At 48.3% G+C, this 17481-nt stretch overlaps 1 protein-coding gene across 1 annotated transcript in view; it reads left to right on the top strand.

The window, feature by feature from the left end:
* Positions 1-17388, top strand: part of LOC143506569 (N(G),N(G)-dimethylarginine dimethylaminohydrolase 1-like) — an 18775-nt gene extending 1387 nt beyond the window's left edge. The window contains exons 2-5 of the mRNA XM_076996367.1: positions 480-553; positions 1628-1747; positions 6711-6854; positions 14563-17388. Of these exons, the coding sequence (XP_076852482.1) occupies positions 480-553; positions 1628-1747; positions 6711-6854; positions 14563-14679 (455 nt within the window). The 3' untranslated portion in view covers positions 14680-17388. The remainder of the gene's footprint in view (positions 1-479; positions 554-1627; positions 1748-6710; positions 6855-14562) is intronic.
* The last annotated feature ends 93 nt before the right edge of the window (positions 17389-17481 follow it).

The following is a 17481-nucleotide window of genomic DNA, read 5'->3' as shown; positions in this document are numbered from 1 at the left end:
ATCGATCCGAGCTGGCGACCTCGACTGGGTCCCCCAGCTGCTCTGGACTCGATGGACATGATGCCAAACGCAGGAAGATTGATCCTCATGTAACCTGAGCTCAGGGGTGAGAGCCCCTTGGTGTGTCCTGCAGACAGGATGACATCATGGTGGGAATGAAAGCAGGCCGTCTGTGACCTCAAACAATATCCTGACTTGAACAGTGTGACTGATTATACAGAACTACAACTTCACCCCACAGCACTTAATAGTGTGTGTGTGTGTGTGTGTGTGTGTGTGTGTGTGTGTGTGTGTGTGTGTGTTTTTAAATTACATTAACAGTCCAAACTTTAGCAGCACAGAAGTAAAAGCTATGGTTTATATGAACCAAATACACCAGTGTGAAAGTCGCTGTGTATAATCGTACAATCTCCGCTGTTCGTGGTTTAGTTCTTGGCTTATGATGCGTTTCCTTGGCAACTGTGTCTGTCTCCTCCTAGGTACAGAGTTCTTTGTGGGGTTATCGAAGCGGACCAATCAGAGGGGAGCAGAGATCCTGGCAGACACCTTTAAGGTGGGCATTCATGGACACGTGGGTCATTGTTTGCACTGATTATTTACAAGTATTGGAAAGGTTATGCAAATGGGTTCAGGCATCTGTTTTGAGAGAGAACGTTTGTTGGTAGTGTTTCTTCTCCTTACTCATATGTGAGTGTTCTAGCTGATGTGTAATAGTACTGCAGAGAAACTGGCAGAGGTGTATAATCCAGGTTCAGAAAGTAAAAGCCCTCACCAGGATTTTGTTCAGGCTTCCTGGATTGTGTTGATTCCACTAATTTTACCTGGATTGCACTAATTAGAAAATCTAGCAAGCTTGAGCAAAATCCTGGTGAGGACTTTTACTTTCTGAACCTGGATTATACACCTCTGGAAACTGGTACCGTGAACTGGGCCAGTGGACTGTGTGGTTGCTTTACACACAGCACCGGCGACCCGCTCTGCTGTTCTCCTACAGAACCAGGCCCATTGTCTGCCCTATGATAAGCCAATAAGTGATATCTGTTCCTCTGCTCTACCTCTTGCATCCGATGGCCGTCATCACGTGGGGCGTGTGTTCAGAAGCTCCAGCGTCTGGCCGGCAAGCAGCTTTGAGTTCTGACTGAAAGGCAGAGTTCAGAGCCGGGCCTGCCCGTTCTCTCCTAATACGCTAACGACTCGGATGACATTCAGAACACGGGCAGGAAACCAAGAGGAGCTTTGAAATGCTTTGGGCTTCCTTATCGCCGTGCCGTTTATCCACCGTTAGCGTAATGTTCCCGGAAGCTCTTTGGCTTATTGGAGGAGAGTACCTCAGGGCACGCAGACGTGCTTACTGAAGTTTTTCCTTTTTTCCTTCGGCATTTTCCATGCGCTCAAGTAAAGTACATTCTTCTGTGAATATTCCCTCCTTTAAACCGTCAGTTTAAAAAATGTAACAGCAGTTTTGAAACGGTGCATGTAGACAGGTGTTCAACGCGTAGTGTGTGGAGAGCAGGTCAGAACAAGCACTCAGCCCAGCTGTTCTTACCCAATGGGATGTTGATTTATAATATAAAGCTTCATCCAATAGGACTGAGTTTTACAGGTACGTGTGATTTTTCTGCCGCAGGACTATGCCGTGTCCACTGTGCCAGTAGCACATGGGCTGCACTTGAAGGGTTTCTGCGGTATGGCTGGACCAGGACTCATTGCGATTGGCTCAAGTGAATCAGCTCAGAGAGCCTTAAAGGTAAAGTATCTTAAGCCAGAAAGTCTTAAAGGCAATGTATCTTAAGCCAAAATACCTTGAAGGTCAAGTCAAAAAGCGCTAAAGGTTAAGTATTTTAAGCCATAAAGCCCGGATGCCATAATGTCTGATTCCACTTGATTATTTATCGTGGAGTTGCAGCAGACACGCTGGAAGAGGGAGTCGTGTAAGTGGTGTAAATGTGGCTGGGCACTAGTGCTCACTAGTTTGTCATGACCTTTCACGCACGAGGGCTTGGCACTCAGCCCTGGTGTCGTGTGTCAGGTATGTGAAAGAAAGAAATAACGAACAAACAGACACATTTCATTGGTCCCTGCGGACATTGCTGAATGCTTTTTGTAGTGTTGATTTTTGAAGCGTTGGGTGAAGCGTTGATGTGTTCATTGATGTGTTGATTGAAGCTTTGAAGCGTTGAGTCAAGCGTTGAAGCGTTGATGTAATGTTGATGAAGCGTTGAGTGAAGCGTTGAGTGAAGCGTTTATGTAGCGTTGAGTGAAGCGTTGATGAAGTGTTGAGCGTTGAGTGAAGCGTTGAGTGAAGCGTTGAGTGAAGCGTTGATGAAGCGTTGATGAAGCGTTGATGAAGCGTTGAGTGAAGCGTTGATGAAGCGTTGAGTGAAGCGTTGATGAAGTGTTGAGCGTTGAGTGAAGCGTTGAGTGAAGCGTTGATGAAGCGTTGAGTGAAGCGTTGATGAAGCGTTGATGAAGCGTTGATGAAGCGTTGAGTGAAGCGTTGAGTGAAGCGTTGATGAAGCGTTGATGAAGCGTTGAGTGAAGCGTTGAGTGAAGCGTTGAGTGAAGTGTTTATGTAGCGTTGAGTGAAGCGTTGATGAAGCGTTGAGTGAAGCGTTGATGAAGCGTTGAGTGAAGCGTTGAGTGAAGTGTTGATAAAGTGTCTTCGTTGCTCAGCTTGGCCCACATGTTGATGCTCTAACGGGGTTCACCTGCCACTGCTGTCGAGTTGCTATGTAGAAGAGGCGTGGCTCCAGCCGGTTGTCAGGGGAACACGGCGCAGGAATGCCATCTGCCTCGCTCTTGGGCCGGGGGCCGTGGACGGGGCCACCCCACTGCTGAAGGCCAGAGAATGGGAGGGGCCTGCGTTTACGATGCCGTGGCATTCGAGCCCAGATTGGTCACGCACCAGGAGTACCCTGGTCCCGAGCAACAAAAGACGAGCACATACCGGCCCCCCCGGCCGGCCCGAGACACAGCTGGCGGTCCAAGCGCTTCGTTCCAGGTCTTGTTTTCAAGCGTTTGTCCCAGCACACGTTCAGAGAGGTTCGGGCTGTTAAGAGCATCCCAGTTCATCCATAACCACAACATCGGCTTCCCCGTAATCCGGCTGTCCGCTCTCAGTAATAACGTACAGCTTGCACTGGTTGACTTGATTCATTCTTTGAATACCATCTAGTTGTCTCTAACGATAATTGATGGTTAAATTCTAAAACCAGAATTCTGCAGTCATTGCCAAACCCACAAAGAAGCGAACTGTGTAGAGGGTTAACCCTGTGTTCCAGTGGACTAGTAGCACAAACTCTCTGCAGTGCGTTCTTGGCAGGAGTCGGGATACGCCGTTGCAACGTTGGGTTTCTCTGGGATTTGCGATGCTGCTGTTGCACAAACAAACATTCAGGATTCTGGTTCTGACAGTGGCTGTCGTCATGGAAACTCCCCGCGCCTTGCCGAAGCTGTTTTCCTTCGGAGGAGGGATGGTGTGTGTTGTGTTTGTGGCTCGTTCGCTGGTGCCGGGGCAGGAGGCGAGACGCAGCCCGACCGCAGAGGCCTTCATGCTGCTCGGTTTGAACCTCCGCGCTACACATCACCCACCTGATTTGCAGGGTTGATTACGGGAGCCGAGCACGAGAAGTGCCCCCTCCGTCACCCCCACCAGCCTCTGGCGAGACGATGAACTTTGTGGTCTCAGAGAGGCAAATGAAGAATATGGTCTTGGACAAAATGTGCTCGGCCCTCGAGACGATGAGACGATGAGACGATAGAACTGGTTCTCAGCCCCCTGGTTCAGATGTTTTCAGTCAAGTTTTAAAAAAGAACCGATACCGGCAAAATACATCATTGACCTATGTGTCAGCACACACACACACACACACACACACACACTCACACACACACTAACACACACAAATGCAATCATATCTTCTACTACCAATGTGTGTGTGTGTGCCTCAGCCTCACAATTTGTCACATGACACACACACACACTTTATCATCAGTCCCTCATCCACAGGTCTGTGTGTTCTCTCAGCCACCCTAGCTCAATATCGCCCTCTGTTGGTGGAGATTGGGCAAACCCAACCACCACAAGTCTCCATGCACACACTATCCAACAAACCAAACTGTTTAACACAGCTAAAGAGAGCCACTTCCACACTGAAAATAAGCTCAACACTGTGATAAGCTCAGCAGGTAGTGAAATTACTCTGACTGGTCCAAACAGCCTGTTCTGATTGGCTGGCTGGCTTGAGCAGGCTGTTCTGATTGGCCAGAGTGACTCAGTGGGCTTGTATGAGGCACCAGGCTGATGTTGGTGGGATGAGTGAATGGATAAGATAACATGATGGTGGTTTGGGATAACACACATGCACTCAGTGCCCTACAAAGGGTGCTGCCATTCAAGTGTACTTCATTGAAGCTCACTACACTACGTCTGGATGATCATTTTTATTTAGATCATTTTTATCATTTTATCTTTTTTACCGTCTCCAGAGTGATCAGTTACATGAACATGTTGCAGATTCAGTTAAGAAGTTCCCCGTGTGTGCATTACAGGACTGTTCATTGTATGATTTGTGACCTTTTCTTGTGACCTCCGTCATTTGTGACGCAGAATTAAAACAACAATGTGGTTCATGATAAACGTGTTAAAGAAAACATGGGAAGATGTAAATGTGTAGAGCTCCTCGGTAGATACCTAGAGACTTGTCATCTCTGGCATCAGGCTGCTGGTAATTTCCAGCTGACATCTCTCAGTGTTCTGTGAGTCTGTAGTCAGGAATGATACCATGTTTAGCTGTTGGGATTCCAGCAGTTCTACTCATAATGGTCAAATCTGACTGACCAATGGCCAGAGTCCCGTCACCAGCATCAGTGCTGAGGTCATCGTTCTGAAATACCTTCAGACCGGGACCACACACATCACACTCACTCTCCTACAGCACCACAAAGAAACGTGTTGATGAACAGCAGCTTATCGGACCTGTAATGTTAGCATTTGTCATGAGTAGTGTCCACAGCCCCGCCCCCTGACTGCTTCAGCGATGTGTAGTCTCCACAGCCCCGCCCCCTGACTGCTTCAGTGATGTGTAGTCTCCACAGCCCCGCCCCCTGACTGCTTCAGTGATGTGTAGTCTCCACAGCCCCGCCCCCTGACTGCTTCAGTCTGTGTTTTAGTGGTGTGTTAGTCTGTAACATATTTACACACATAAAACCAGAGTTGAACAGATCCAGCCAAGACATCGACTCATATACACTGATGCACAGCATCTCTCTCTCGTGCGCACACACACATACACACACACACACACACACACACACACACACACACACACACACCCACACAGCCAGTTTTCCCACCCATTTTTGGCTCGCTCTGTCCTTCATCATTCTGTCCACATCTCTGTCTCTCACATACTGTTGAAGCAGATGGGACAGAAGACACTGTTACCCGTCAGAGAGGACATCCTCTCAGATGACTCTGTTATCCTGTCAGAGAGTACGTCCTCTCAGAAGACACTGTTACCCATCAGAGAGAACATCCTCTCAGAAGACTCTGTTATCCTGTCAGAGAGTACGTCCTCTCAGAAGACACTGTTAGCCATCAGAGAGAACGTCCTCTCAGAAGACATTTTTATCCTTTCAGAGAGGACGTCCTCTCAGAAGACACTGTTACCCATCAGAGAGGTTGTCCTCTCAGAAGACATTTTTATCCTGTCAGAGAGGACGTCCTCTCTGAAGACACTGTTGCCCGTCAGAGAAGTCGTCCTCTCAGAAGACAATGCTGCCCGTCAGAGAGGACGTCCTCTCAGAAGACACTGTTATCCTGTCAGAGAAGACGTCCTCTCAGAAGGACCCTGGACACTGGTATTTTCATGTGAACGTAACCCTGTTCCCAGCCGTGCTGTAAAGTGTGTGCTCTATACTCTGTGGAAACAGGCACGCCTGAACCATATGAACTTCTATTCAGCGTGCGTTATATAACACAGACAGGGCGAATAGTATTCCACTTCAGTTCCAAAATACTTCAGTTTATACGTCTTTCTATGTCTCCCTCTCTCTCTCTCACACACACACACACACACACACACACACACACACACACACTCACTCACGCTGGCTGTGGTGTCTGCAGATGTTGTGGTCATTAATAATGGAGGTACTGATCATTGTTCATCCAGAGTTCTCGTTTGGTTCCTCACTCCTGCTCCTCTGACCAGCCGTCAGATTCCATAAATACAAAATGACATCAATGGCAAAAGAATGTCTGCTTGACCCTGTCCTTTCCTTTAGATAAAGACCAGATCATGGTTGTATGTGTGTGTGTGTGTGTGTGTGTGTGTGTGTGTGTGTGTGTGTGTGTGTGTGTGCCCTGCTGCTTCCTGTATTGGTTTGTTTTGAAGTTTGTAATCAGAGTTGTGTGAAGTCATCTGCTTCCTCTCAACTGTTTGTTGTTACAGGGCTTTTTTTTAACATAGATTTTTTCTTAGCTTTCAGCATGCTTTGATCTCTTTTTCTCTCACTCACTCCTTTTCTTTCCCCCTCTCTCTCCCTCCCCCTCCTTCTCTATCCCTTTCTCTCACCCTCTCTCTCCCTCTCTCTCTCTCTCTCTCTCCCTCTCTCCCTCTCTCTCTCTCTCTCTCTCCCTCTCTCCCTCTCCCTCTCTCCCTCTCCCTCTCCCTCTCTCCCTCTCTCTCTCTCTCCCTCTCTATCAGACCATGCAGCAGATGAGTGATCATAAGTATGATAAGCTGACTCTTCCTGATGATGCTGCTGCCAACTGCATCTACATGAACGTGTCTGGGAAGGGCCACGTCCTGCTGCACTCCACGGCCGAGGAGTTCCCCGAGAGCGCCAAGGTCTCTCTCTCACACACACACACACACACACACCAGACACACCCAGACACACACACACACACACACACACACACACGTGCCCAGTCAGGCTGCAACCATACACTGGTGCGCTAGCTGCTCAGCCTGGGGGTTGCCTCTGTGGTGTGGTGTGTGGGCACGTGTCATACACACAGACACAGATAAATGCCAAAGTGGTGAGGGGAGTTGTGAGGGGTGGGGGGGGTTGTGAGGGGTGGGGGGAGTTGTGAGGGGTGGGGGGGTTGTGAGGGGTAGTTGTGAGGGGTGGGGGTGGTGGTTGTGAGGGGTGGGGGGGAGTTGTGAGGGGTGGGGGGGGGTTGTGAGGGGTGGGGGTGAGTTGTGAGGGGTGGGGGGGGGGTTGTGAGGGGTGGGGGGAGTTGTGAGGGGTGGGGGGGAGTTGTGAGGGGTAGTTGTGAGGGGTGGGGGGGAGTTGTGAGGGGTGGGGGGGAGTTGTGAGGGGTGGGGGGAGTTGTGAGGGGTGGGGGGAGTTGTGAGGGGTGGGGGTGGTGGTTGTGAGGGGTGGGGGGGAGTTGTGAGGGGTGGGGGGGGGGGTTGTGAGGGGTGGGGGGGGTTGTGAGGGGTGGGGGGGGTTGTGAGGGGTGGGGGGGAGTTGTGAGGGGTGGGGGGGGTTGTGAGGGGTGGGGGGGAGTTGTGAGGGGTGGGGGGGAGTTGTGAGGGGTGGGGGTGAGTTGTGAGGGGTGGGGGTGAGTTGTGAGGGGTGGGGGTGAGTTGTGAGGGGTGGGGGTGAGTTGTGAGGGGTGGGGGTGAGTTGTGAGGGGTTGGGGGGGTTGTGAGGGGTGGGGGTGAGTTGTGAGGGGTGGGGGGAGTTGTGAGGGGTGGGGGGGGAGTTGTGAGGGGTGGGGGGGAGTTGTGAGGGGTGGGGGGGGGTTGTGAGGGGGGGGGGGTTGTGAGGGGTGGGGGGGTTGTGAGGGGTGGGGGTGAGTTGTGAGGGGTGGGGGGGAGTTGTGAGGGGTGGGGGGAGTTGTGAGGGGTCGGGGGGTTGTGAGGGGTGGGGGTGAGTTGTGAGGGGTGGGGTGGTTGTGAGGGGTGGGGGGGTTGTGAGGGGTGGGGGGGTTGTGAGGGGTGGGGTGGTTGTGAGGGGTGGGGGGGAGTTGTGAGGGGTGGGGGGGTTGTGAAGGGTGGGGGGGGAGTTGTGAGGGGTGGGGGGGTTGTGAGGGGTGGGGTGGTTGTGAGGGGTGGGGGGGAGTTGTGAGGGGTGGGGGGGTTGTGAAGGGTGGGGGGGGAGTTGTGAGGGGTGGTGGTGGTTGTGAGGGGTGGGGGGGTTGTGAGGGGTGGGGGGGTTGTGAGGGGTGGGGTGGTTGTGAGGGGTGGGGGGGAGTTGTGAGGGGTGGGGGGGTTGTGAAGGGTGGGGGGGGAGTTGTGAGGGGTGGGGGGGTTGTGAGGGGTGGGGGTGGTGGTTGTGAGGGGTGTGGGGGGGTTGTGAGGGGTGGGGGGGTGAGTTGTGAGGGGTGTGGGGGTGAGTTGTGAGGGGTGGGGGGGGGTTGTGAGGGGTGGGGGGGAGTTGTGAGGGGTGGGTGGAGCTTTAAAGACTCCATGTCACTTGGTGTCTTCACCAAGGGCCGCTCAAAGCTGATAAAGCAGTTCTGTTTCTCAGTTGGGACCTGCTTCTGGGTTACAGTATACAGAGTCAATGTTCTGTTATGTTACGGTGTACAGAGTCAGTGTTCTGTTGTTATATTATGGTGTACAGAGTCAGTGTTCTGTTGTTATATTATGGTGTACAGAGTCAGTGTTCTGTTGTTGTGTTACGGTGCACAGTCAGTGATCTGTTATGTTATGGTGTACAGAGTCAGTGTTCTGTTATGTTATGGTGTACAGAGTCAGTGTTCTGTTGTTATGTTACGGTGTACAGAGTCAGTGTTCTGTTGTGTTACGGTGTACAGAGTCAGTGTTCTGTTGTTATGTTACGGTGTACATAGTCAGTGTTCTGTTGTTGTGTTACGGTGTACAGAGCCAGTGTTCTGTTGTGTTACGGTGTACAGAGCCAGTGTTCTGTTGTGTTACGGTGTACAGAGTCAGTGGTCTGTTGTGTTACGGTGTACGGAGTCAGTGTTCTGTTATGGTGCACAGAGTCAGTGATCTGTTGTGTTACGGTGTACAGAGTCAGTGTTCTGTTATGTTACGGGGTACAGAGTCAGTGTTCTGCTGTTACGGTGTACAGAGTCAGTGTTCTGTTGTTATGTTACGGTGTACAGAGTCAGTGTTCTGTTGTGTTACGGTGTACAGAGTCAGTGTTCTGTTGTGTTACGGTGTACAGAATCAGTGTTCTGTTGTTGTGTTACAGTGTACAGAGCCAGTGTTCTGTTGTGTTATGGTGTACAGAGTCAGTGGTCTGTTGTGTTACGGTCTACGGAGTCAGTGTTCTGTTAAGGTGCACATAGTCAGTGATCTGTTGTGTTACGGTGTACAGAGTCAGTGTTCTGTTATGTTACGGGGTACAGAGTCAGTGTTCTGTTATGTTACGGGGTACAGAGTCAGTGTTCTGCTGTTATGTTACGGTGTACAGAGTCAGTGTTTTGTTGTTATGTTACGGTGTACAGAGTCAGTGTTTTGTTGTTATGTTACGGTGTACAGAGTCAGTGTTTTGTTGTTATGTTACGGTGTACAGAGTCAGTGTTCTGTTGTGTTACGGTGTACAGAGTCAGTGATCTGTTGTGTTACGGTGTACAGAGTCAGTGTTCTGTTGTGTTACGGTGTACAGAGTCAGTGTTCTGTTGTTATGTTACGGGGTACAGAGTCAGTGTTCTGTTTATGTTACGGTGTACAGAGTCAGTGTTCTGTTGTGTTATGGTGTACAGAGTCAGTGTTCTGTTGTGTTACGGGGTACAGAGTCAGTGTTCTGTTGTGTTACGGTGTACAGAGTCAGTGGTCTGTTGTTATGTTACGGGGTACAGAGTCAGTGGTCTGTTGTGTTACGGTGTACAGAGTCAGTGGTCTGTTGTGTTACGGTGTACAGAGTCAGTGGTCTGTTGTGTTACGGTGTACAGAGTCAGTGGTCTGTTGTTATGGTGCACAGAGTCAGTGGTCTGTTGTTATGGTGCACAGAGTCAGTGTTCTGTTGTTATGGTGCACAGAGTCAGTGTTCTGTTGTTATGGTGCACAGAGTCAGTGGTCTGTTGTGTTACAGGGTACAGAGTCAGTGTTCTGTTGTGTTACGGTGTACAGAGTCAGTGTTCTTTTGTTATGTTACAGTGTACAGAGTCAGTGTTCTGTTGTATTATAGTGTACAGAGTCGGTGATCTGTTGTGTTACAGTGTACAGAATCAGTGTTGTGTTGTTATGTTACGGTGCACAGAGTCAGTGTTCTGTTGGTATGTTACGGTGGACAGAGTCAGTGTTCTGTTGTGTTATGGTGTACAGAGTCAGTGTTCTGTTATGTTACGGTGTACAGAGTCAGTGTTCTGTTGTGTTACGGTGTACAGAGTCAGTGTTCTGTTATGTTACGGTGTACAGAGTCAGTGTTCTGTTATGTTACGGTGTACAGAGTCAGTGTTCTGTTATGTTACTGTGTACAGAGTCATTGTTCTGTTGTGTTATGGTGTACAGAGTCAGTGTTCTGTTGTGTTATGGTGTACAGAGTCAGTGTTCTGTTGTGTTACGATGTACAGAGTCAGTGTTCTGTTGTGTTATGGGGTACAGAGTCAGTGTTCTGTTGTGTTACGGTGTACAGAGTCAGTGTTCTGTTATGTTACGGGGTACAGAGTCAGTGTTCTGTTATGTTACGGTGTACAGAGTCAGTGTTCTGTTGTGTTATGGTGTACAGAGTCAGTGTTCTGTTGGTATGTTACGGTGTACAGAGTCAGTGTTCTGTTGTGTTACGGTGTACAGAGTCAGTGTTCTGTTGTGTTACGGTGTACAGAGTCAGTGGTCTGTTGTTATGTTACGGGGTACAGAGTCAGTGGTCTGTTGTGTTACGGTGTACAGAGTCAGTGGTCTGTTGTGTTACGGTGTACAGAGTCAGTGGTCTGTTGTGTTACGGTGTACAGAGTCAGTGGTCTGTTATGGTGCACAGAGTCAGTGGTCTGTTGTTATGGTGCACAGAGTCAGTGGTCTGTTGTTATGGTGCACAGAGTCAGTGTTCTGTTGTTATGGTGCACAGAGTCAGTGGTCTGTTGTGTTACAGGGTACAGAGTCAGTGTTCTGTTGTGTTACGGTGTACAGAGTCAGTGTTCTTTTGTTATGTTACAGTGTACAGAGTCAGTGTTCTGTTGTATTATAGTGTACAGAGTCGGTGATCTGTTGTGTTACAGTGTACAGAATCAGTGTTGTGTTGTTATGTTACGGTGCACAGAGTCAGTGTTCTGTTGGTATGTTACGGTGGACAGAGTCAGTGTTCTGTTGTGTTATGGTGTACAGAGTCAGTGTTCTGTTATGTTACGGTGTACAGAGTCAGTGTTCTGTTGTGTTACGGTGTACAGAGTCAGTGTTCTGTTATGTTACGGTGTACAGAGTCAGTGTTCTCTTATGTTACTGTGTACAGAGTCAGTGGTCTGTTGTGTTACGGTGTACAGAGTCAGTGGTCTGTTGTGTTACGGTGTACAGAGTCAGTGGTCTGTTGTTATGGTGCACAGAGTCAGTGGTCTGTTGTTATGGTGCACAGAGTCAGTGTTCTGTTGTTATGGTGCACAGAGTCAGTGTTCTGTTGTTATGGTGCACAGAGTCAGTGGTCTGTTGTGTTACAGGGTACAGAGTCAGTGTTCTGTTGTGTTACGGTGTACAGAGTCAGTGTTCTTTTGTTATGTTACAGTGTACAGAGTCAGTGTTCTGTTGTATTATAGTGTACAGAGTCGGTGATCTGTTGTGTTACAGTGTACAGAATCAGTGTTGTGTTGTTATGTTACGGTGCACAGAGTCAGTGTTCTGTTGGTATGTTACGGTGGACAGAGTCAGTGTTCTGTTGTGTTATGGTGTACAGAGTCAGTGTTCTGTTATGTAACGGTGTACAGAGTCAGTGTTCTGTTGTGTTACGGTGTACAGAGTCAGTGTTCTGTTATGTTACGGTGTACAGAGTCAGTGTTCTGTTATGTTACGGTGTACAGAGTCAGTGTTCTGTTATGTTACTGTGTACAGAGTCATTGTTCTGTTGTGTTATGGTGTACAGAGTCAGTGTTCTGTTGTGTTATGGTGTACAGAGTCAGTGTTCTGTTGTGTTACGATGTACAGAGTCAGTGTTCTGTTGTGTTATGGGGTACAGAGTCAGTGTTCTGTTGTGTTACGGTGTACAGAGTCAGTGTTCTGTTATGTTACGGGGTACAGAGTCAGTGTTCTGTTATGTTACGGTGTACAGAGTCAGTGTTCTGTTGTGTTATGGTGTACAGAGTCAGTGTTCTGTTGTTATGTTACGGTGTACAGAGTCAGTGTTCTGTTGTGTTACGGTGTACAGAGTCAGTGTTCTGTTGTGTTATGGTGTACAGAGTCAGTGTTCTGTTATGGTGTACAGTCAGTGTTCTGTTGTGTTATGGTGTACAGAGTCAGTGTTCTGTTGTTATGTTACGGTGTACAGAGTCAGTGTTCTGTTGTGTTACGGTGTACAGAGTCAATGTTGGGTTTAAATATTAATGTTGCTATGAGCCACTGTGATGTCTACACAGTGAAGAGCCTCAAGCTACTTTAAAATTCCTCACTTTCTCTCTCTCTCTCTCTCTCTCTCTCTCTCTCTCTCTCTCTCTCTCTCTCTCTCTCTCTCTCTCTCTCTCTTACTTAACACGAAACACTCTCATCCAAAAACAGCAGTAGCCACTTTTTATAGCTGAGATCCATTACATCACCATACCCCTCCCCCTCACCCTTTCACTGACTGAACAGAAGTGTGGGGCCACTCAGTGGAGCAGACTCTGTGTAGATAGGGGGCACTGTTGTCTGACAACACGTAGGGGATTAGGAAGGCCAGCAGTTGCTTCCCAGAGTAGCGGTATAAACCTGGATGATTTAGGGCTGCAGGGGCCCCTGGCCCCTCACTCCGCCCCTCCGCTGAGCTTCAGCCAATCATCCGCTGTCTTTTGTGCTAATTTGGTTCTATGTCAGAGAAAAGGCTCAAGAGACTGAAGCAGGACTTTGGGTCTGGGGTTTTCTCAGAAAAGTTTGTTTTGTTGTTTGTTTGTTTATTTATTTATTATCAACAACTTATGTGCCGGTTATGAATCTGCCATTCTGGGAGGGATGGGGGTGTTATGTAGTCTTTGTTGGAGAGCTCGTAGGAAAACAGTGGTTGATTCTTGGAAGACCTCCACGGAATGACACATCCCTTTAAAGGGTTTTTTGATGGCGTAATATTTCTCTCACCATCTCTCTCATTCTTTAGTTCTTTGTGTTTCTTAAACAAGACTCTGGGAGTAGCAACCGCACCAGGAAGGCGGCAAATCGCCTTTAATTGTTCATCTCGGTTAAACAGCCCCTGATGAAATGTTCCTCAACAAGTATTCATTCAATTAACCTTAACAATCAGAGTTTATTACCATGACTCAACCACACGTGATATTTCTGACCTCATATCCTTGGCTTGTTATTTCTTAATCTGAAAGGGTTGTATGTGTGAGTTTTCATTTTACTTTCTGTCTGTTTTAACTCACCTTAGGATATAAAGTAATTATGATAATTATCCCATCAATGGGTTATACATTTTTTTTATGCAAATGTGATTATGTAAAACATCTGTCATCCAGGACATTATCAATACTGATAAATCCCTGATGGTAAAAACCATGATGCCTCGATTCTTGACATACGACATGTCAAACAGCCAGAAGGAAGATGGAGAATCCCTCCTAGGGGGAGCACCAGGTCTAGCAGGAGACTAGCTTCAGCAGGCTAGCAGATGTTCAGGAGCAGGGTGGAGTCATCTACACATGGATGTTCAGGTCGTCTACACATGATGTTCAGGTCATCCACATGATGTTCAGGTCATCCACATGATGTTCAGGTCGTCCACACATGATGTTCAGGTCGTCCACACATGATGTTCAGGTCGTCCGCACATGATGTTCAGGTCGTCCGCACATGATGTTCAGGTCGTCCGCACATGATGTTCAGGTCGTCCACACATGATGTTCAGGTCGTCCGCACATGATGTTCAGGTCGTCTACACATGATGTTCAGGTCGTCTACACATGGATGTTCAGGTCATCCACACATGATGTTCAGGTCGTCCACACATGATGTTCAGGTCGTCCACACATGGATGTTCAGGTCATCCACACATGATGTTCAGGTCGTCCACACATGGATGTTCAGGTCGTCTACACATGATGTTCAGGTCGTCCACACATGATGTTCAGGTCGTCCACACATGGATGTTCAGGTCATCCACACATGATGTTCAGGTCGTCCACACATGGATGTTCAGGTCGAACACACATGGATGTTCAGGTCGAACACACATGGATGTTCAGGTCGTCCACACATGGATGTTCAGATCATCCACATGATGTTCAGGTCGTCCACACATGATGTTCAGGTCGTCCACACATGATGTTCAGGTCGTCCACACATGATGTTCAGGTCATCCACATGATGTTCAGGTTGTCTACACATGGATGTTAAGGTCATCCACACATGATGTTCAGGTCGTCCACACATGATGTTCAGGTCGTCCACACATGATGTTCAGGTCATCCACACATGATGTTCAGGTAGTAGGTGGTGATGTCTGTTTTTGTTTCCCACCCTGCAGGTGTTTGAGAAGCTGAAGGACTACGTGCTCATCCCTGTCTCCAACAAGGAGTGTGCCAAGGTGGACGGATCCCTCACGTGCCTCTCAGTCCTGTTCAACAAGCAGGCCAAGGTCTGAGGGACCCTACTGAGTGTGCACTACGGCCACGCCCCAATCCCCGCCAGGAGCTCCCTTCCCTTTCCTCCTGCCCTGGATGATGATGAGGGGACGTCAGGTGGCACTGAAATAAAGAGGGCCGGGTCCCAATTCTACAAAGTTCACTCACTTCCCCTAACCACTTCAGCTTGGTAAAAGTCTAAATGAAGGGCTGCTCAATCATTTCTTAAGTGTGTACTAGTGTGATTATCTCTCTTCAGTGATTTGAGGTGCGTGGTGGGAGTGGGAAGCTTCATTCTGTTGATGATTCAATTAGGAACATCCCAAGTACTCAAAAACAGCTGTGTTGATTTCTCAAAATGTTTAAAGTGTAGTTTGTCCCAGGTGGGAGTGCCCAGAGGAAGTGAGTGAAGGTAAGATTGGGACCCGACCTCTCTATGCCGTCCACTCTGTGTGTGTGTGTGTGTGTGTGTGTGTGTGTGTGTTACTTGTGCCCAGACTCCTGATCAATGTTTACAATCTTCTGACACAGCCATTGGAAGACCCTGTCTCTGCACAGAGAACGCCATGTTTGCTGTGCTTTTTGATTGGTTGTTTTTTTAGCAATGGAGTCAGTGGAGACTTACATAGCCATTCAAATCAAGTGAACTAGAACCGTCCCAGTGCCACTCTGACAGCCCAGTCAGTCATGCTCCGTAATAATCTGGTTTTCTGTGTGTCTGTACTTTAATTTTCAGGGGCTTGTTCATTGATTTTTTTTTTTATTAATCATTAGGAAATTACTGATTTAAATGTTACACCTTTCTAATGCGTGAATGAATAAATGAATTTCTGATCAGTTGCAATTATTTCATGAGTGCTGAGTCCCTGTGCTGCTCTGCTGTAGTTAAACTCCCTCTGGAGTTTTGCGCTCTCTCAGGGTTTAATTGATCGAACCCCAACCTGACACACCTCTGACCAACATGGACTGATGTCTTACTGTTTGAGCCGACCTAGGTGTGTGTCTGTGTTAGGCACCTAATGTTGATGGGGGACAGGTTGTATGTTTTGTGAGCTCGTATGTGGCCACGTTCATACTAGATGACCATCTATGACCTCGTACGAGTCTAGAGTCTCAGATGCAGAAGGTGATTGGTTCGTTAAGAAGGTGATTGGTTCGTTAAGAAGGTGATTGGGCCTCCCCCATCGCTGCTGACCAACGTGCAGGTGCCCTCATGGTACCTCGTAACCTCAAAGCTGCATGTTTACGCTGATATGGCTTTTACGCTGCCAGCGTCCTTGTCTAAGCTCTCTGTGTAGGAACACCAGCCTCAGGTCTTCTGCTACATCTGCAGTGTAGCTGCCATTAGTGAAACGCGTCACCTCATACAAAGCAAGACGCTTGGGCCACAAACCCTTAATCAGCTCCTGCCAGGGAAGATTAGTGGATCTGTTAGTGAAAAGTCAGAAACCGTGTTCCTCCATGTGAACTGTGAACCTTTAATTTGTTTTGATGAATACAGAAATCGTGTGTCTGGCACTGAACCTGTGCTGTCTGTGGTGTTCCACTGGCGCGCCTGGCCGTGTCGACGGGCCAGTGCTGTTGGAGAGTGTGCAGGCTTCGGAGAGCCAGAGAGAACAATGTTCTTCACAGGCTCCTCCAACCCAGACGCTCACCGAGCTCCTCGTTTCACAGCAGGTGTTTTGGAACAGAGACGCAGTGCCTTGATATTCCTACTCTATGACTCCTTTCCCTCTCTCTCTCTCTCTCTCTCTCTCTCTCTCTCTCTCTCTCTCTCTGTGTGTCTCTGTCTCCCTCTCTCCCTCTCTCTGTCTGTCTCTGTCCTCCCTGATGAGACATGGAAGGAGTGTTTCTGGACGAGTGTCTTCTCAAGCCATACACATGTTTGCTCTCCCTCTCGGGGTCACGGTTGGGACTTGTTTCTGGTGGTGATGTCACGCAGGCGGGGAGCACGATGGCGGTGCCGGCCCACATCACCGGGGACGTGAGCGCTATATTTTACAGGCTGCTCTTTGGCAGAGAGAGACTGCGTGATACCATAGAGGCTTGTGGAGACATGGAGGGATGGTGAATAGCTTCGGGAATCATGTGACTTGTAACGTGGATGTCAGCGACGTGTCATTGCGCCGTAGACGAAGAGACAACAGGGTGGCGTTACGTCTCTCTGTCATCTGTCTCGTGGCTGCTAGCCTTGGGCCCGTTTCCTCTCACTCTTCTGTAATTCATCCATTAAGACACGACAGACAAAAACTAATTTTTAGCCAGCGCTGCAGCTGTGAGGGTCGTAATGCTGAACTAGGTGTGAAACCCAACCTGTATCTTATTTATCACTGCTGAGTAGATCCACACAGCTCTAGTACTTCTCAGATGAATCCTGGATTTTGTCCATTGGGTTTGTGAGTGAAAGTATTTACTCTGAGTAGTTTTAGACCCTCCTGAGTAAAAGAAGAAAATAAATGTTTTATGATGAACTATTAAGTTTGTGAACCTGCAATGCTCTGAGAGCTGAGCAGCGTTGAACGCAGCCAGTGGTTTTAGGGGCCTGTGAACCCTTTTTATTCAGTGATGTAGCCCTTACTATAGAGACTAAACTCAGGTTCTTTCACTTTGCTGTCTGATGTTTAGCTTTGCTACGTGTGTCATTGGTGTAGGTTATGTCCACATAAGCGTATTCACTGTATTCCACTTTTTGATCCGTAAATAAATCAATAAAAGCGAAATTGACAACATAACGTGTTTGTTTTTGGGCATGCTATCTCTTTAATATCATGAAATTAATACATAATTACGTTATAGTTTGTGGAGTTGCGCTAGTAATTTTC

The sequence above is a fragment of the Brachyhypopomus gauderio genome, unplaced genomic scaffold (assembly GCF_052324685.1).
Source record: "Brachyhypopomus gauderio isolate BG-103 unplaced genomic scaffold, BGAUD_0.2 sc483, whole genome shotgun sequence".
Classification (NCBI taxonomy): Eukaryota; Metazoa; Chordata; class Actinopteri; order Gymnotiformes; family Hypopomidae; genus Brachyhypopomus; species Brachyhypopomus gauderio.
This window is presented reverse-complemented; position numbering and strand designations above follow the sequence as displayed.